This window comes from Macaca nemestrina, chromosome 1, assembly GCF_043159975.1.
Source record: "Macaca nemestrina isolate mMacNem1 chromosome 1, mMacNem.hap1, whole genome shotgun sequence".
NCBI lineage: Eukaryota > Metazoa > Chordata > Mammalia > Primates > Cercopithecidae > Macaca > Macaca nemestrina.
In genome coordinates, this window is record NC_092125.1 from 112,442,087 (window position 1) to 112,463,244 (window position 21,158).

General features: G+C 42.6%; 2 protein-coding genes across 3 annotated transcripts in view; one reads left to right on the forward strand and one right to left on the reverse strand.

The window, feature by feature from the left end:
- The first annotated feature begins 2,354 nt into the window (after positions 1-2,354).
- On the forward strand, positions 2,355-18,807 carry LOC105479030 (PDZ domain containing 1). The gene is made up of 8 exons (XM_011736801.2): positions 2,355-2,564; positions 3,333-3,582; positions 7,440-7,576; positions 8,634-8,829; positions 11,094-11,290; positions 15,950-16,174; positions 16,813-17,103; positions 18,328-18,807. Exons 1-8 carry the CDS (start codon positions 2,355-2,357, stop codon positions 18,379-18,381), a joined length of 1,560 nt encoding a protein of 519 aa, XP_011735103.2. The 3' UTR covers positions 18,382-18,807.
- Positions 18,808-19,317: 510 nt separating this feature from the next.
- The window catches only part of LOC105479029 (G protein-coupled receptor 89A), a 55,154-nt gene continuing 53,313 nt past the window's right edge, over positions 19,318-21,158 (reverse strand). For both annotated transcript variants that reach the window (XM_011736795.3, XM_024792034.2), the window contains exons 13-14: positions 20,095-20,160; positions 19,318-19,951 (exon numbers count right to left, since the gene is read on the reverse strand). In XM_011736795.3, the coding sequence (XP_011735097.1) occupies positions 19,745-19,951; positions 20,095-20,160 (273 nt within the window). In that variant the 3' untranslated portion in view covers positions 19,318-19,744. The remainder of the gene's footprint in view (positions 19,952-20,094; positions 20,161-21,158) is intronic.

The following is a 21,158-nucleotide window of genomic DNA, read 5'->3' on the forward strand; positions in this document are numbered from 1 at the left end:
TTCGCTGTTTTCTTGCCTTGATGCTCGATGGGGAGTCTATTTGTTTGTTTCTTTCATGGCTGCTTAGTCACTTGTGCCACTGGCAGCATGGGCTTCCGACTTTGCGGAGACCGCATGAGAGGCCTGGTATTGGGCAGTCGAGGGCTTTCTGTCTGATTTGTACTGTACGTCTCCGTGGGCATGGTCAGGGATGGCTATCTTCAATCACCATGGCCTGGCTTCTAGGGTGCATGGAGTACTTTGTGGCCTATTCTCCACCCTCCCCCATATCCTGTATGGTCATCTGTTCTTGTCCCTCCAGGAGGGAAGGGATAGGTGGTTTATTCTGATTTGTAGGTAGGGAACTGTGACGAGAGGAACTTGAGGGCTTGCCCTGCAGGTGGTGTGAAGAGCGGACTCCAGGGCTCTCTCGCGAGCCTTCTGCCTTCTGTATCAGCCTGTTGCTGTTCTGGCCCCTGTTCTTATTCTCCTATAAAAGAAAAAGCTTTCAGCCAGCAGGTGTCGGCGGCACTGGCAGAAGTCTTTCCCTTAATCATAACTGGGTGTTGGAACCCCAGCTGTGGTTTTACACTTGTCCTGTCTTCCTCCTATGGCTCAGGACCTTGCCCCTGCAATGGGGCAACAGGAGGGGCAGGATGAATGGAAATAGAAGCTGCTTCAGGCCAGGCATGTGGCTCGTGTCTGTAATTCCAGCACTTTGGGAGCCTGAAGCATGACGATCGCTGGAGCCCAGGAGTTTGAGACCAGCCTGGGCAAAAAAGGGAGACACTGTCAAAAAAAAAAAAAATTAGTTAGCAGGGCATAGTGGTATGCGCCTGTAGCTCCAGCTATTCAGGAGGCTGAGGTGGGAGGATCGCCTAAGCCCAGGAGTTCGAGGCTGCAGTGAGCGGCGATTGCGCCACTGCACTCCAGCCTGGGTGACAAAGCGTTTGGGAGGGAGAGCCCCAACCTAGCCACAGGAATCCCTTTTCTATGGGGCATCTCAGGTCTGCTCTGGCTAGAGACTTCAGGGGCTGGAACAGTCTTTTCTAGTGCATCTTCAACATATTGGACAACCTCCAAGGCCTGGTGTCTCTGCTTTTTTTTTTTTTTTTTTTTTTTTTTTTTTTTTTTTTTTGAGACAGAGTCTCGCTCTGTAGCCCAGGCTGGAGTGCAGTGGCCGGATCTCAGCTCACTGCAAGCTCCGCCTCCCAGGTTCACGCCATTCTCCGGCCTCAGCCTCCCGAGTAGCTGGGACTACAGGCGCCCGCCACCTCGCCCGGCTAGTTTTTTGTATTTCTTAGTAGAGACGGGGTTTCACCGTGTTATCCAGGATGGTCTCGATCTCCTGACCTCGTGATCCACCCGTCTCGGCCTCCCAAAGTGCTGGGATTACAGGCTTGAGCCACCGCGCCCGGCCTTTTTTTTTTTTTTTTTTTTTTTTTTGAGACAGAGTCTCAGTCTGTTGCCCAGGCTGGAGTGCAGTAGCATGATCTTGGCTCACTGCAATCTCCCCCTCCCGGGTTAAAGTGATTCTCCTGCCTCAGCCTCCTGAGTAGCTGGGACTACAGGCGCCCGCCACCATGCCCAGCTAATTTTTGTATTTTTAGTAGAGATGGGGTTTCACCATATTGGCCAGGCTGGTCTCAAACTGCTGACCTTGTGATCTGCCCGCCTTGGCCTCCCAAAGTGCTGGGATTATAGGAGTGAGCTACTGCGCCTGCCTTTTTTAATGGTTTAAGCTCTTCCTTGTCGTGTCCTACCTCACCAAGCTTCTACTAATCCTTCAGTTCTTGGAAGTGTCATTCCTTCAGGAAGGTTTCTTAATTCTTCCCATCCCGCTCCCTATTCCCAAGACCCTTTGTTATTTTCCCCCTTATCACTGCGTTCTTCCCCAGCATGACACTCACCACGTGTGGTTATGGGAATGTAACTATGTTCCCCAATAGGACAGGCAAGGTATGGGTCCGTCTTGTCTACAGATTTAGCCCTGATTCCTTGAACTTGAAAAGCTCTTCAAATGTTTGAATGAGAGTGGGCTTGTCATAAAGTTTTGGGTTTATATATTTGGACTTAATTTCTTTAGGTCAGAGGACAAAGAGGAGTTTGGTTGGAGATACTGAAATGGCAGCATCTGTATCCAGTACCCAGTAAAATATGTGGGTCTGAAACTCTAGTAAAAATGTTGTCCTTGGGGAAACAGATTTGGAAATCATTAGCAAGTTCTGGAAGGTGTCCTCCTGTGCCCCCAGCGTGTACCCAAGCAGTCTAGATTTGATGATTGGAAAATAGAATTATAGGAGATGGAGGATGGGGTTCTCACTCCAATTAGTTTCTCTTTTCCATGGATTTATTAATTTTTTTTCATCACAGAAATGACCTCCACCTTCAACCCCCGAGAATGTAAACTGTCCAAGCAAGAAGGGCAAAACTATGGCTTCTTCCTGCGAATTGAGAAGGACACCGAGGGCCACCTGGTCCGGGTGGTTGAGAAGGGTAGCCCAGCAGAGAAGGCTGGCCTTCAGGATGGAGACCGAGTTCTTAGGATCAATGGTGTCTTTGTGGACAAAGAAGAACATACGCAGGTGAATGAGACATTTGGGGCTCCTCTTCCAGGATCTCTTCAGCCCCAACACCATCTCTGCTGATTATAATTTTGGGGGTCGGTAGAGTTTGGCTCTTTTCTGGCTGCCACTGGCAAGGCAGGACACCTTTATTGCTGTACCTTATGTTGGCCAATCAAGTCCCCTATGAGGAACCAAGAACTGTACACATTACTCTTGGATTTGAATAGCATCAGGTCTAACATGAATTGCATGTTCACTACATACCAAAAATGGTGCTAGGCAATTTTATATCATCTTGTTCAGTCCTCCTCATGACCTTGTGAGGTATATGTTACAATCTCACAGATGAGGAAGCTAAGTACAGATAACTTAGCTTGCTAACATGTTCATGCAGAGGATATATGGGGAGAGTCTGGCCTTACCCTATTCTGCCTGACTCCAAAAGCATGCTCTTTTCCTTACACTGTGCTGTCGCCATGCACTCAGGAGGTACGGTTACAATCCAGGGCAGTGCTCCTCTCTAGAAAGGGGCAGTCCTTGTAAGAAGCCTCTGGGCTGGGGTTGGACCATGCTCTATATTCCAGCAGTGCCAGAAGCTCAGCCTAATCTGCACCTGGATCTCGGGAAGGCAGGGATGGAGGTGGCTGAGGAACTACCTGCTTCTACTTGGGTGTCAGGGGTCAACTAGCAGGATCTCCAGGGCCAGATATGGAGCCACATGGTCAGCATTTCCCTCTGGCAGTTGATAGAGGGTTATTAAAGTTATTTTTTCTTCTTCCCTCCTAGGTTGTGGATCTGGTCAGAAAGAGTGGGAATTCAGTGACTTTACTAGTTCTGGATGGGGATTCCTATGAGAAAGCAATGAAAACACAGGTGGACTTGAAAGAGTTGGGTCAAAGTCAGAAGGAGCAACGTTTGAGTGATAATACACTTTCCCCTGTGATGAATGGAGGCGTGCAAACTTGGACCCAGCCCCGGCTCTGCTACCTCGTGAAGCAGGGAGGCAGCTATGGCTTCTCTCTGAAAACTGTCCAAGGTGAGAATTTTTTGGGGGAGTGGGGGGAGGCAGGGGCAGGGCACAGACAACAGGCTTCCAGAACAAAGATGCTATTGGTTAATGACTTTTCTTCTTTGACTTTTCAGTTGCTTTAGATAGCTTGCAACATCTTTCCTCCCTCCCTCTCTCTCTCCCTCCCTCCCTCCCTGCCCTTTCCCTTGCCTTGCACAGTTGTGCAATTGGGGAGGGACACTGGACAGCAGTGGGGGTGGGGGGCACTGGGCACTCCTGTCCCTGAGTGTTTGTCAGGCTGACACTTGAGGACTCTTTGAGGTCAGGGGGTCAGAGCATTGATGCTTCTAGCCCTCTTAGGGTGAAAATGAAGAGGAGAATGAGGAATAAGAGGCAAGAAAAATGAGAGTCTTCATAATAGCTACTTTTGAGTAAGATTGGTATCTTTTTAAAATCTGGGTGCCCAGATAGTCATTCATTTATTCAACAAAATCTTAAGCACCTACTGATGTGCCAGGCACTGTTACCTTTGCTGAGAATACTGCAAAAATCTCCACCCTCCTGTAACATTTTGATAGTATCCTCAGCTGTGGCTCAGCCCCACCTGTTCTGAGGTGCATCTTTGAGCTCTGGCTAAGAGGTACAGAGTGATTTGAGAAACCCTGACCATCAGGAAGCACTAGAAGTTCTGTTTCTAGAATTTCAGAGGTGCAGACTAACCTGTGTTCAGTTGACCATGGCTCTGGGGGTATTGGTTGGAACCAGAGGGGCTGTGTTAGCTGGCCGGTTCCTTCTTGAACGTTGCCTCTGCCCACATTCTTTCTGGGGCTGGAGAAGCACTGGTGGTAGGTCATGATGTGGCAAGTGGTACAGCAGCAGACCAGTTGGTAAATTCACAATAGTTTATAAGGCTTATTTAACCTGTACCAAGAGATGGAAACTCACGATAAGGGGCATTTCTCAGGTTGGTCAGCTATTAAACACAATGGTGTGGGTAGTCAAAGGAAGCTTGGCATGTCTTCGAAGCCTATTATCAGTAAAGTGGTAAAAAAAGAGAAAATCATAATTCAGATTCTACTCATCTGGCTCATGTGCTAACGTACATGGTGAACAGTTTAGGTTAGCTTTATGAGGAAAATGGTTTCTTCATGACAAATACATAACAAGGTGGCAGGAGAAACGCTGAATGTTTAAGGAAGCAGAATTTAAGTTACTGTCATTCCTTACAAGTGATTTATGTAGTCATTACCAAGCGATCCCTTGCCTAGGTTGAAATACAGGAGTTCCCCCTTATCCTGTTTTGCTTTCCATAGTTTCAGTTATCTTACCTGCAGGCAACTGTGGTCTGAAAATATTAAATGGAGAATTCCATACATAATAGTTGCATTGTGAACCGTTATGAGTAGGGTAATGAAATCTTGTGCTGTCCTGCCCCATCTTGGAGATGAATCCTCTGTTTGTCTAGCATCTCCGTGTGGTATGTGCTTACTTGCCTGTTAGTCTTACTACTTACTACTCAGTTATCAGGTCAACTGTTGCGGTATTAAAGTACTGTGTTCAAATAATCCTTATTTTGCTTAATAATGGCCCAGCACAGAAAGAAAAATATCACATGTTCTCATATGTGGGAGCTAAAAAAGGTGAATCGCATGGAGGTAGAGAGTAGAATGAGAGATACCAGAGGCTGGGAAGAGTGTATGTGGGGTAGGGCAGGGATGAAGAAAGCTAGGTTAATGGGTACAAACACAAAGAGAGAATAAGTTCTAATGTTTGATAGCAAAGTGGGGTGACTATAGTTAACAACAATGTATTGCACGTTTCAAAATAGTGTAAGAAGATTTGAAATATTCTCAACACAAAGAAATGATAAATGTTCAAGGATGGATGTCCTAAATATCATACCATTATTTGTTCATTATATGCTCTTGGTATCAAAACATGACACACACCCTACAAATATGTACAAATGTTATGTATCAATAAAAAATAATAGCCCAGGCCGGGCGCGGTGGCTCACGCCTGTAATCCCAGCACTTTGGGAGGCCGAGGTGGGCGGATCACGAGATCAGGAGATGGAGACCATCCTGGCTAACACGGTGAAACCCTGTCTCTACTAAAAACACAAAAAATTGGCTGGGCACGGTGGCGGGTGCCTGTAGTCCCGGTTACTTGGAGGCTGAGGCAGGAGAATGGCGTGAACCCGGGAGGCGGAGCTTGCAGTGAGCCAAGATTGCGCCACTGCTCTCCAGCCTGGGTGACAAAGTGTGACTCTGTCTCCAAGCCCAAAATGCAACAGTTGTGATGCTGGCAGTTCAGATATGACAAAGAGAAGCTGTCATGTGGCCAGGCGTAGTGGCTCATGCCTGTAATACTAGCACTTTGAGAGTCTGAGGCGGACAGATCACCTGAGGTTAGGAGTCAGGAGTTCGAGACCAACCTGGCCAACATAGCAAAACCCCATCTCTACTAAAAATACAAAAATTAGCCAGGTGCAGTGGCAGGCACCTGTAGTTCCAGCTACTTGAGAGACCGAGGCAGGACAATCGCTTAACCAGGGAAGCAGAGGTTGCAGTGAGCCAAGATTGTGCCCCTGGACTCCAGACTAGGTGACAGAACGAGACCCCATCTGTTAAAAAAAAAAAAAAAAAAAAAAAAAAAAGGCTGTAAAGTGCTCTTCTATTAAGTGAAAAGTTCTCGATTTAATAAGGAAAGAAAAAATATTGTATGCTGAGGTTGCTAAGATTAGCTCAGTTATTGCAAATCTCTTATTGTGCCTAATTTATAAGTTAAACTCTGTCATAGGTACGTAAGCACAGGAAAAAAAACATACAGGTTTCGGAATACTATCTAAAGTTTCAGTCTCCCACTGGGGGTCTTGGAATGAATCCCCCATGGTTAAGGGGGAACTGCTCTATTAATATCTTTGAAGAATTGACAGCATTTCTGTAAGTAGCACCTAAATCTCACCACCTAAATGCGTTCATGTTCTTCCCTCCCTCCTGTGCCTGTCCTTGTTAGCCTACATTGGTGAGATGACTCCATCAGCATACGATGGCTAATATAATAGTACGAAATAAAGAGGAGGGAATGGGAAAGATGCTTTCTGATTCTACAAATGCAAAGAAAGGGCATATAGACACAATAATGCAGTGTGGGTATGGTTTCGCGCTTTCTGGTACAAGGGGCCAAGGCCACCCAAGATTCCATCTTTGCATTTAGCTGACCTCAGAAATTCTATTCAAATCAACAAATACCCACTGAGTAAAGGCTGTGTCAAGTTCTGTGCCAGGAGCTATAACTGTGATTTTAGATCAGAAGCCAAAGGCTGTTTGAGTTAGCTCTGAAATTGGAAGTTCTAGTTTCACATTATTGGGAGAAAAGTCTTTACCATTGGATTTCTGTTTTTTGTTTTTGTGCAATGGAGTGTTCTATGAAAGGGTGGTGTATGCAAAGCAGTCCTTGAATGCTGAAGGAGCTCAGAAACCAAAGAACAAGGCAGGCAAATCCAGTTTGTAGGTACATTGGAATTTATCAGGGGAACTTATGAACAGAAGCATGGTCTTGGACAGCCACAAAACATGTAGATCTCTGCAGTGTTACTCCCCAGACCCAAGGCTGATATGCCATAGGGAAAGGGTATATATGCTCCAGCAAGGCAATTGAAGGCAGCCGTCTGCAATAGCCAAGAATGCTATATGCATCATGGCCTGTAATTTGTGTGGTAACATTAAGGTTGACATGTTCTTACACTAGGGACAGTAAATGAAGTAGGAATCAGGAGGCATTCACAGGACTGGGGCTAATCAGAAGTCAACATCGCAGATTACCATCCAAGAGGGAGTCACTTTTGTCTCCACATGGAGTTCACCCCTACTCTCTTCCAGGTAAAAAGGGGGTGTACATGACTGATATTACACCTCAAGGTGTGGCTATGAAAGCTGGAGTTCTGGCTGATGATCACTTGATTGAAGTGAATGGAGAGAATGTAGAGGATGCCAGCCACGAGGAAGTGGTTGAAAAGGTATGCCCCAAAGGGTACTTTTCTTGCCCTATCTTCCACTCTATTCTCATTGGAGGTGACAGAAAGACAGGGGTGGTAGGGGACAGCATGAGTTTATGATGGAAAAAATATCCAGCTGAGTTGCCCCTTCATATTAAGGGTGAACAGACTCTCACTAGTGGTATAAGCAGTGTTAATACAGGTTTTGGAATAAAGCCTTCCCTAATTTCACATAAGGTCTACAAAACTATTAACCTTACCTTTTGGATCTTGTTTGTATCGGATTGGGAGCCCCCTCTGAACTGTCTGATTGAGACAGGGTCTCACTGTGTTACCCAGGCTGGAGTGTAGTGGCACCATCTCAGCTCATTGTAGTCTTGGCCTCCTGGGCTCAGATGATTCTTCCACCTCAGCTTCCTGAGTAGCTGGGATTACAGATGTGCACCACTGCGCCTGGCTAATTTTTGTATTTTTTTTTTTTTTTTTGTAGAGACAGGGTCTCACTATGTTGGCGAGGCTGGTCTTGAACTCCTGAGCTCAAGTGATCTGCCCGCCTTGGCCTCCCAAAGTCTGGGATTATGGGCGTGTGTCACTGTGCCCTCTGAATTTACAATAAATTCACTGTTGAGCTGATAATACTGAAATGCTTTAATAGGAAGTGGGATATAACTGAGATTTTCCTTTGAGGTCATATGGAACCTTAAAAATTGACCAACCTTCTCTTCTCTTTGTAGAATGATTTTTTGACGTGGACTCTTACTTTCTTTTCTTTTCCAAACTCCTGTTCTAGCTTTTATCTAGGTACCTTTATGGGTTTTCTGAATTCTAGCTCCTACTTGGGCTCAGTTAGTACCTATGTGGGTGGGTCATATTTAAATAAGGGAAAACAACTCTAGAAGTGGAGATAGATACATATCAGTTAGCTGGCAGGACATAGTGTAACAGCTTAAACTCAGGCCTTCTATCCCCTATCTTTTGTTGAACCTAGAGACTGTGTGCCTTTATACAGAAACATTCTTATCCCCCAGCATTGTTCTTGGGGGTTGATATTGTTCCTCATCTGTGTGTGTTGTTACAGGTGAAGAAGTCAGGAAGCCGTGTCATGTTCCTGCTGGTGGACAAAGAAACTGACAAGCATCACCTTGAGCAGAAGATACAATTCAAAAGAGAAACGGCTAGTTTCAAACTGTTACCCCACCAGCCCCGAATTGTGGAGATGAAGAAAGGAAGCAATGGTTATGGTTTCTATCTGAGGGCAGGCTCAGAACAGAAAGGTAAGGTACAACAGCAGGAAACTTGGCAGTGTAACCAACAAATCCCTCATCCCAGTCTGACTCCAGAGTTCCATTAGACTCCCAACTTCCAACCAGATGCATGAGGGACACAGCAAGAAACTAGAAGGCACAGCTGGGTCAGAGTCTATGTCACATGAGGCTCTGATATTGGGCATCAAAAGTTTCCATAGCATTATGATAAGGCAGAATTTGGGATCTGGGCAATGGTATCCTGGTAAGCTGGCTCTCTGGCGGGGGGCGGGGGTGGTGGTGGAATACAAATTGGTAGCATTTGTTGGTTTTTGTGATGTAAATACTCCTCCCATGTCCAATTTCAACTTACTAACAAGATGTCACTGAACACAACGAAGTGTTGCACAGAATTGGCTTTTGTGAGCCAGTATAGCACACCGCTGGACCTGAGGCCGAGGTGTGGGTGAGGATCTGGGACTCAGAACCAGGAGTCCTCCTTCTTTGCAACTCAACAGGGAGAACACTAGGTTCTTTCAGGGAAGGTAAATACATAAAAGAACATGAGTTCAGGCCGTATAAACTGTTACTCACCCATAAGTTATTTTCTTTTCACTTTATGTTTACATTAATTTATCAAATATTAATTTGGTTTGTGTTTTGTAAAAACATCCTCAGTGCCTTGGAGAAAGAATATCATATGAATCAGACAGGAATTCTTTAGTCAAGGAGTCTACCATTTAGTAGATAAGAGATAAGGGACTTATGTCCACAATGAAGGGAGATAGAGGTTAAGTACCTTCATACAGGGGCAGATTAAGCGCTGTGATAATTCAAGGTTAGAGTAAGCTTTTCTCACTAAAAAGGTACCAGAAGCCCTCATAGCAGGGGTGGCCCTTGAGTTCAGGCTTTGTAACATGAATAGATTTGGGAAAGTAGGCAGGGCTGGGACAAGGAAGATCATTCCAGGAAGGGGGGAGTCATGTGAACACTGTCAGGAGACATGGGCACAGTTTAGTTGGCACATGATGCGTGGTGCAAGAATTCGTTGGAAGGGTAGGCTGGAGAGAGGTGACAAGGGAACTTCTATGCAAGATTGACGAGTTTGGACTTGGCTCATTAGATGATGGGGAGTTATTTTTTGAGCAGTATAAGGGAGAAGAAAAAAACAGCCTATAATGTCTTGGGGGCTTTGCACGTCTCAATTACTCCTAACAATTATGCGGGAAGAACTGCTGAAATTGAGGGCTTGGAGAAGATACAGTAATTATGTAAGGTCAAATAGTTGTTTAGTTCCAAAGCCCATGCTCATTCTGTTGCACCAGGGAGTGACGTGGTTAAGAATGTGCATCAAGATGGATCTGAAGGCCGATCTGTATTGACTGGGGAAGGGAGAGCAGTAGGAAGGTGCTGTCATAGTTTACATAGAATTCTAGGCAGGAACTAACACAAACTGCATTCAGGGTGGAGGAAGTGGGATGTGTAAGATATTAAGGTAGCATGAGAGGACTTAGCAATCATCTAGATATGGGGACTGGATGCTGGGGAAGAATCAGTTGCCAAGTGTTGGTGGCTAGGAGGATGTTGCTCCACTAACAGGTAACCAAGAGGAGGGGCTTTGGGGTGGAGAATGGGCAGAGCTGATTTTTGGTTTGAATACATTACAGTTGAGAGATCTATGAGATATTTTGTTGGAGATACCCAGCAACTAGCTGGAAAAGGGAAACAGGAGCTTGTTTAAAAAAAAAAAAAAAAAAGAGCTCTGGCAGCATCTGGTAAAGATACCAGAAGGCCAAAGGCACATGGAGGCATGTATATACAAATACATTCACAACTGAATACACCCAATTGCTACTAAAATGCCAGCATGGGTTTCTTAAGGTCCAAAGTTTTAGGTTTTGTTCTTTATTCTTTCCCGTCCTTTAATGACAGCTTTTACATAAGAAGAATGGCTACAAGTACGCCCACTGACTTCCTGGGAACTTACAGTCTTTTAATATGCTATTGTGCCAAAATTGAATATCAGACACTTTTAGTAACATGATTATTTCCATTAAGACCCCTTCATTGTTAATGGCTGGGTTAATTTCTGGAGCGAGTTCTGAGCAGGAAATGAGCCTAGATAGTGTGCTTATAAACTTCCTGGGATGCTGGTGGAAGGGACTATAGTTGTACTCAGCATGCTTTTTACATCTATTTCATCAGGGCTTTAGGCTCCAGCAGAAAATCTTTTTTTTTTTTTTTTTTTAAGGGACTTACTGATAATTTTATTTTTTGGGGTTGGGGGAGGACAGGTCAAATCATCAAGGACATAGATTCTGGAAGTCCAGCAGAGGAGGCTGGCTTGAAGAACAATGATCTGGTAGTTGCTGTCAATGGCGAATCTGTGGAAACCCTGGATCATGACAGTGTGGTGGAAATGATTAGAAAGGGTGGAGATCAGACTTCACTGTTGGTGGTAGACAAAGAGACGGACAACATGTACAGACTGGTAAGTAATACAAGGCCATATATTCATGCATTAAGGCTGGGCCCATTCCCTCATGCCCTCAACCTTTGCACTGAGTTAGGACTTTGTTCCTTAAACTGGAAGAGGCCTAACAATCATCATTAAGGCTGAACTGAAGCTCAACTTAAATTGGTAGTGATAAGAGAATGCCAAATGATTGATAAATGGGTTTTAAGTCCTTGGTCTTAAGATTTTGAAACAACTTGTGAATATAACTGCAGACTTACTCTTGGTGATCTGAGAAAATCTATGGAGAATATAAGCCTGGAAATAAAATTGTTCCCCAAATAGGGAACAATTAGATTTTAAGCTTTAGGTCAGTTAAGTTCTATCAACTGCACATAAAAGCCTAGAAAGGATTATTAAACAACTTGTAAACCCTTAGCAAATCAAAGAGAAACACAGATAGACCAAGACCAAGCTGAATCAAACTAACTTTTCTCTTAACAGCTCTTTACCGTAACATCTACTACTGCATGTTTTAAGGTTTTATTTTATTTTAACACTTTTAACACAAGAACTGAGGTTCAGTCTAGTTTAACAGATACCTGGGGGGCCTTCTAAGTACCATCTGTCTTGCTAAGTGCTGATCGTAAAGATGAACAAGATAAATGTTCTCTGTGATATACAATGATAGTAGAATCTAAAATAAGTGGTACAGAGGGGGGAATATGATGGGTGGTGATATATTAGGCCTTCATCATAGATTAGGAAACTGAAGCTTAGAGAGACTAAGTGCTTTGCTAAAGTCACGCAGCTTAGTAAAGACTGAAGCCGGTATTTGAACCCAAATTCTTGGACCTGTAATCCATTATACCATACTCCTCCTCAGCACATTTTCATGAGGTATTTCAAGATAATCTTGTAAGCAGGATTAAACAATGAATTGGATTAATGGCTTTTTTTAACTACTTGAACAATCATACCTAGAAAATACTTGATATCAACCTGAATATCAACTTGAATAGAATTCTCTAATGGCATGCTACTTGTTCCTAACCGTTTGTGTTTAAAGTTGAAAGGAGATATGGAAAATATATTAACATACTTAGAGTGGTACTAGATAATTCATTTGCTGGAGAGTGTAATTAATACTCAAAATATTTAGTCAGGATAGAAAGAATAAAAACTAAAGAAATAAGAATAAATTTCAGGTGTACTATGCTAACCTAAAAGTAAATTGTATGAATACCACATGGTGAGACCTGATTGAGGACTACAGAAAAAGATCAGAAACTTGATACTCCAAGTAGTTGCCCCATCCAAAAATGGCAATTTAAAAATTAACTGACACTTGGCTTCTAGAGATGACCATCTTACCGTACTTACTCGGTCAGACCATACTTGAATTCCTGGTGTGCTTCAGTTTCCTTAGTTTTAAGAGAGGGGTAGTAGCTACAGTGAAGGGTGGCTATGAGGTTGAATTGGAATATTTATAGAGTAAATAGAATAATGCCTCACACGTCTAAATGTTCTATTTGTTAAATCAATATTGTATCCGGTTTCAAGAACCTCACTTTAAGAAGTGTATATGCCAGGGACTGCTAGAGGGTTGTGTTTTATTCACTCATCTCAAAGATCCACCCTGTACCCCAACCTACAGGGCTTACTTTGGAGAGGGGGGAAGGAAAGAAAGAGGGCAGGCCTCTTTTTAGATCAAAGTTCTCTATTAACAAGGTTAACCAGGGAAGAGGTTTTGGAAGCCACCATGTGAGTATTTAGCTTGAGTCAGGCTTTGGAGACGAAAGCATCTTCAAGAATTTGAAAGGCTATTACACGTAAGAAGGAGCACACTTTTTTTTTTTTTTTTTTTTTTTTTGAGACGGAGTCTTGCTCTGTCACCAGGCTGGAGTGCAGTGGCGCCATCTCGGCTCACTGCAATCTCTTCCTCCTGGGTTCAAGCGATTCCCCTGCCTCAGCCTCCTGAGTAGCTGGAACTATAGGTGTGCACCACCACGCCCAGCTAATTTTTTGTATTTTAGTAGAGACGGGGTTTTACCATGTCGGCCAGGATGGTCTCGATCTCCTGACCTCGTGATCCACCCGCCTCGGCCTCCCAAATTGCTGGGATTACAGGTATGAGCCAATGCGCCCGGCCTACACAGTTTTTTAAAGGTGTCCTATGGGGCAGAGCAGGACCAGAGAAGCCATAGTGAGCTCGCTTTTGGCTTAAGAACCAACTGAAGCTGCCAGGAATGATGAGTCACTTCGCAGTTGGTAGAAAAAGTCAAGCAGAAATCAGAGGTGGCTCTGCAGCTGTTTGTTGTAAAGGGGATTCCGACCCCTCCTGATCTTATCACAGAATAATTTATTTGTAATTTTTCTGTTTTGGTTAATAGAGAACTTTGATCTAAAAAGAGGCCTGCCCTCATTCTCTCCTTCCCCCCTCTCCAAAGTAAGCCCTGTAGGTTGGGGTACAAGGGTGGATCTTTGAGATACATGAGTGAATAAAACACAACCCTCTAGCAGTCCCTGGCATATACTAGACACCCAATTATCTGAATGAAGCATGAATAAAATCTCAATATTTGTTTTTTGAGACAGTGTCTCTCGCTGTTGTCCAAGCTGGAGTGCAATGGTGTGTTCTTGGCTCACTGGAACCTCTGCCTCTTGCATTCAAGTGATTCTCCTGCATCAGCCTCTCAAGTAGCTGGGACTACAGGTGCCTGCTACCACACTTGGCTAATTTTTGTATTTTTAGTAGAGATGAGGGTTCACCATGTTGGCCAGGCTGGTCTCGAACTCCTGACCTCAAGTGATCTGCCCACCTCATACTCCCAAAGTGCTGGAATTTCAGGCATAAGCCACCAAGCCTGGCCAAAATCTCATTGTTTTGATGTTACTGTACTTTGCCTCGAGATGAGCTGCGACTGTCAGATGCAGTTGATTTGCTTGTTCAGGTAGTGTCATCACATGTTATTTTTTATGTAATGAGTCACCTGATAATTTTCCATATTTTAAAGAGGGGAAAGACTCCATTGTGGAACTTGCAAGTATATGACTAAAAGGTCTGAAGTTAGTTGAACTGGGTAACTAGGAGGTTCCGTGCTGGTGGTATTCTCACTTACAAAGGAAGGAGATGTGGTCTTGTGGTAAGACAGATGATAACCAGAGGACTCAAAATCTAATTTTAGTCAGGCTGCTAACAGTGCGATTTGAAGTAGAGCCCACACTGTGCTCACCTTCCATTGCTTGATTTCCTACTCATCGCCTAACAAATGTTCCCGACACTTGTGGGCAGCCATTTTGCTGCTGATCCAGGATCACACCATACCCAGGTCCACTCTAATTGTCTCAACTAAAACAGCCAGTTAGGCTCATAATTCTATTACAAAAAATCAGTCCTGTTTCCTGTTCTATGCCTCTTCGGTATTCAAGACCATCATTTCTTCACATGGATGGTCTGGGAGTTGATATGAATTAGGAGTATTTAAAGATGTTGGAGAGTTTGGCATAACACAAGTGACAGCTAATGGTTACAACAATACATAGTAAAATAAGCACACAGATCCCAGGTCTGGAAGGGGAGGGTGTTGGCAAGCAGCAAAGGGTTGGAATTAACTTTTGTTACAATATGTGACCATATAATAGCTGTCACCCTCTCACCAATTATTACTGTATATATGGGTTGTTCTCTTCTAGTAGCTTTGAGTCTTCGGATAGTGATAAAAATAGTGTTATATTAACATTCTCCAGAGAGACAGATCTAGTAGGATATAAAGATACAGGCATGAGAGGAGATTAATTAGGGGAATTTATGGAGGCTAAGAAGTCCCACAACAGGCTGTCTTCAAGCTTGAAACCCTGGGATGCCAGGAGTGCGGCTCCGTCCAAATCTGACTTACTGGCGTCACCCCTGATTGGCATTCCTACTTGATTGCTTCTGTGCATTTGGCCTGAGAATCTGGGGGGCTGTGGCTGTAGATCTTAGAGTCCAAAGGCCAGAGAACCTGGAATTCTGATGTCCAAGCACAGGAGAGGAAGAGTGTATCCCAGCCCTAGCAGACAGACTGACACCTTTGCCTTTTCTGTAGTTCACTCGGACTCGCACACTAATCCCCTCTGGAACCACCCTCATGGACACACACCAAAATAATGCTTTACTGGGTTTCTAGGTATTCCTTAATCCAGTCAAGTTGGCACCTAAAATTAACTATCACAAGTATCTTGTGTTTTACATTTTTCGAATGTGTTTAAGGAGCTCTGAAGATCATCTTACCGAAAGGAAAAGCCAGAAGAATGTACTTTGCATGAGGTACCGGGCTAGTCAGTCTGATGTGTCATTTCCCAACAGGGGAATTATGTATAGATTGTTCAGTGACTTGCTCACTATCATGAACTCAAAAGAAATTAGTAATTTTTTAGACATCTTTTTGGATCCTTGTACAGCATCCTATACTGCTTTTATGTTCATGTGTGCATTTGTGTACATGTATACACATATTACTCCACAACGAAGCGCAATCTTCTTTTATACCTTTCCTGGTTGGGGTAAGTAGAGAAATTTTACAGCCTACAATCAGACATATCCGGAAGAACAGTGGAATATGTATGATACCATAAAAATTAGCACATTTAACAAAGTATAACTTACTCATGGTTACAACTAAGTTAATGTTTTTTCCCTTTATTTTTCAAAAGGCTCATTTTTCTCCATTTCTCTACTATCAAAGTCAAGAACTGCCCAATGGCTCTGTCAAGGAGGCTCCAGCTCCTACTCCCGCTTCTCTGGAAGTCTCAAGTCCACCAGATACTACAGAGGAAGTAGATCATAAGCCTAAACTCTGCAGGCTGGCTAAAGGTGAAAATGGCTATGGCTTTCACTTAAATTCGATTCGGGGTCTGCCAGGCTCATTCATCAAAGAGGTATGGTAATCTGGTTCCAGCAGCCCAACAAACACAGCCACAATTAGGATAGTCTCAGCTTTTCCCGCCCATTGACGGCTTAGTAGAGAGGTTCCATTGAAGGCACACACTGAGGGGTCTCACCTGGGTTCAGATAAATGTTGTCATGGTCCCATACCCTTTAGGTTAGCTACCAGTACATCATAAGTTCACGTGTTTTTTGCTTCCCAAACATCTGTTCCAAACAGTGTGAGCTGACTGAACTCTAGCTGACAGTCACTATCAACCCTGATTGGCAGTCATACTTGTTTGCTTCTGTGCATTTGGCATAATGCCCCTTACCCTGTAGGGACTGATAAGACTCCCTATAGCTTTCAAGTTGGGAGTGAAGAAGGGGGACCTATTTATCCCCCTTCATCCCAGAAGACATGTGACACTGAATCACTAGTTATAATACCACTAATCATGTGAATATGGAAGTTACATCCTTCATAAATACAAAAGCATTAGAACACCTTTTTCAACTCTATACCTCAAGGAGAAATAATAACATGATTAAGAATAAATTCTTGAACTCCTCATCTGTCCTCTGAAGGAGAGCTAGTCTGACATCCCCTTCTCTGTGTTTGAAATTGATAACTCAGAACTTCTGTTCATAGGTACAGAAGGGCGGCCCTGCTGACTTGGCTGGGCTAGAGGATGAAGATATCATCATTGAAGTGAATGGGGTGAATGTGCTGGATGAACCCTATGAGAAGGTGGTGGATAGAATCCAGAGCAGTGGGAAGAATGTCACACTTCTAGTCTGTGGAAAGAAGGCCTATGATTATTTCCAAGCTAAGAAAATCCCTATTGTTTCCTCCCTGGCTGATCCACTTGACACCCCTCCAGATTCTAAAGAAGGAACAGTGGTGGAGTCAGGGCATGACTCGCACATGGCAAAAGAACGGGTGAGTGGGGGCCTATTTCTTTTCGTGATTTAATTTACTGGAGTATGGGTATAGTCCCTATGAGTATATTTAATGTCTGTTTGCCACAGATTTTTTTAAAACTAGAAAATGACAATGTAAAGATAACTCACAAATCAAGTTGTTGTAGAGGACAGGCGGCAGTACAAGGACAACAAATTTCTTACTTTCACAGCATGCAGCTGACAGCAGTTGTCTAGAGCTAATAAATCAAGAGGTACAAAGTTTATCAGTATTATAATGGGAACCCCCAGAAGAGCCTGAATTGGATGATCTATGTATGAATTCTGGTTCTGTCATTTGTCAGCTGCAGGGAAATGGATTTATTTGTTCTGTTCCTCAGTTTTCCCACCCATAAAACGGGGATAATTTGTAGGATTGTTATCAGGATTATGTTAACTAAGATTATATTAACTATATTAAAGTGCTTTGAATAGTGGCTGGCTCATAGTAAGCATGTAAATGGTGATGCTTATAGACAACATTGTTTAAAATAACTGACAGGTATTCCAGTTTTATTACTAGGAAAGATGAAGCATTCTCTATATATTTGGATTAAACTTCTTGGTATAAGTCTCAGTTTCATATTTTTGCCCAATTTTTCATAGATGAACTTGAGGTCCAAAAGTAAACTGACTTATCCAAATTCATAAAGGAAATTTATAGCAAAGCCAAGACTCTAAAAAAGTTTAATTTGATGTTGTTGTTCTTTCCATTATATTCTGCTAATTGGTGAATACTCATTTTAATAAACTCAGTTTAATGAACATACACAATGCCCACTGATTTGTATTCTGGAATGCTTAATAAACACTATTTTAGTTGTCATTTAAAAATTCTATAATTTCTCTTTAGGAAGTCAATATCCTAGTCTTATAAAAAAGAAATATATACAGACATTAAGGAATTTGTTAATGTGTCAAACAGCAAGTTGAAAACGGTCAAGTGTAGAATTCAGGTCACCTGACTTCTAGTCATACCTAGATCATCTGATTCAGGCTCTTCTGGGGGTTCCCATTACAATACTGATAAACTTTTTACTTCTTGATTTATGAGCTCTAGACAATTGCTGTCAACTGCATGCTGTGAAAGTAAGAAATTCTAGTGAGTGACTCTACTCCCTGACTTAAGTCATGCAACTCTAGAATAGATCATCCCTTTTTCATTACTCTACCATTTGTAAATTCTTTGTTTTCTTTTACACAGGCCCACAGTACAGCCTCACATTCTTCTTCCAATTCTGAAGATACAGAGATGTGATGAAAGCAAGTAATAGCGTTGGCTGTTTATCTGATAGCTATTTCTGGGTATTTAATAGGAATCGTTTCTCAAGGAATGAGTTGCGACCAGTTTACTGTCTCTTTAGAAGAAAAACTCCACTGGAAACCATTCACCATGTGTGACTGGTCTTACGGGTGGCTATTGCAGACTGCTAATTTATGCTTAACTTAGGAAGAGAGAAGGCAAGAGCTAGATTTTTTTCACGTGATCTCTTCCAAGCTTCAGCTTAACTACATTCTCTGTATGATGATGTCTCTTACTTCTACAGGTTCCGTGAGCACCAAAGATGGTTCATAAGTCTGTATAGGTGAGAGCTGCTTAGTAAAGCATCTTAGCAGATAAGCCTATTAAAATTGTGCTTCTGTAACAATGTTGTAGTTGCTAGAATAAATACCATTAACAAATGCCTTCTGAGTACACTTGATAGAGCTTTTGTTTTGGATTCACTTTTTATGCTTTAACCTTCATTTGCTTCTAGAAACCCAAAACACATTAAGTACAAAATAAGACCTTAGTAATAAAATTCAGAATTTTCTTAAATTGCATGTCTGAATGTTCTAAAAATTTTTCAACATTTCCCTTTCACAAGTGACTCATTCCCCCAGTTAAGTAATTCATGGTTTCACCCCACAGTGTGAGGGGCAGATAGAAAAAAAAAAAAAGGAACATCACTACTGAATTGAAAGTAGGGTATAATACTAAGGTTGACAGGAAATCAAGAAAAAATGACATACCTGAAATCTCTCTTTTGGTAGAATCTATTTCAGGTGCACACTACCCCTTTCCCGGAAAAGAACAGATAACTTCTTGGTTATTTTAATGGGGTAGGCTCAGATGAGGAGGTGTGGGATGCTAACTCATGTCAGATCACACAAGCACAACACCAAGCTATGCTTGATGAAAGGAACCTAAGGCCAAAGTGTTACAATCTCTGATTTTAATGAGTCAATCTCAAGGGAAAGCTATAACCTTTTCCACGTGAACCTTAAAACGGAAATCCTATGTGTTTGGCCCAGCTACCATAGATATCTCTTGCCCCAGAGTTCCAGTGTATTTTTTCCCTTTAGTTTCTTGGCTCCTCTCCGCCTTTGCACCAGCCTCAAATCCACACGGGACGCTCTCTGCTGAGTACTGTCTTGAGTTACTTCTCCCTCTCATGTTCTGGCTGATGCTACTCATGGTCATAGTATCACCCGACCGGGAAACAGTATGCTATGAGGTGAAAAATGCTACCACAGCATTTTGTTGTTTATAAAACGTCAGGCCCTGGTTCCATTTCTTCCCCCTCTTAGATCTAAATTTTGAAACCACTGGCCTCTAATAGTCTGTAGTAGGCTTAAGTTCAAGGTGCCATATGCTTCTCTGGTGCCTGTTTGTGAGCCAAATAGAGGAAAAGTATGCTAGAGAGAGCGCTGACCAGGAAGATCACATCAAACCAACGGTGATAGAAGTTGAACTGCAGTTCTCCAAGGACTTCAGTGATGATGGTGCGGTATTCTAGAGGCATACTCATTCGGATCAGCAGCACAGAGGAGACAAAGTACATGCCCTGTAAGTCAAATGAATTAATCCAGAAGTGACTCTGAATGTAGTGAGGAACAGGACAAAGGAAATTATTAAAATTCTTAAAAGTATCAAGCACATTTCTGATATTTCACAGCTGTAAACATAAAGGTAACTCAATAAACTTACCATTATCTGTGCTAACAGCAGGACAATGACATTGGAGGACTTACTGCTAGAGATGGCATAAAAGAACTGTCAAGAAAGAGGGAGATAAATTTATGCAGTACTGTTAGATTCCTGTGTCATGAACAATAAGAAATATGGTTAACATTTGATTGAAAGTGTCTCTTCGATGCCACAATCCTGTATAGAACAATTCATATGATTAAGCCTATAGAGAAGAGACTTAAAATAGACTGCAGAAAAAGTTAGTTTCCCCCGGAGGTAAGTTCTTTACATAACATATGAAAGGATTCCTATTGCTATCACACTTCAGAAACTATGTGACACATGTGACTTAACATCACTATAAACATTAAGTCAGATCACTCCAGCCCACTCAGAGTGTTTGTAATTGTTACTAGGCTCCTGTGCTCTGTCTAAAACTCTGCTAGATGCCTGCAGATCCCTTCCCGTCCCAACCTCTTCTTTCATTCAAAAGCTCCTGGATTTTAAATCCCTACCTTTCCTACCAGAGAGGACTCACTTTCCACCTCCGTGAAGTCTTCCTACATTGATCAGAAAATAGTTGAATTCAGTAGGTCCTTACTTAATGCCATTTATAGGATCTTGGAAACTGAGATTTTAAGTGAAATGACGTATAACAAAACTACATTTTTCTCATCAGCATTATAATGAAATGTTGAATGAAACATTTTTTTGAGGACTTGGTATATAGTTTTACTTAAAGCCGCTGTTTCCAAGAACTTATTGATGACATTGAGGACTTGCTATATTCTGTCCCCCTACTTCCATATCTTTTCTACAAGTGATTCTCACAATTATTCTTCCAGTCTCAAATATCTGCTGAATACCTGCCTACCATGTGCTAGGTTCTGTTCTAGATACTGATAACATACCAGTGAACAAAACAGAACCATATCTTTCTCTATTGCCTTTAGTGAATGTACTTATCTATAATTGGTATATGATGTAAATATATTGCCAACAATTTATGTAGTAGTTTAACTTTTTAAAAATTCGGTTGTATGTCTTTTAAATCCTTGGGACTGTTTAAAGTCTCAGGAGGC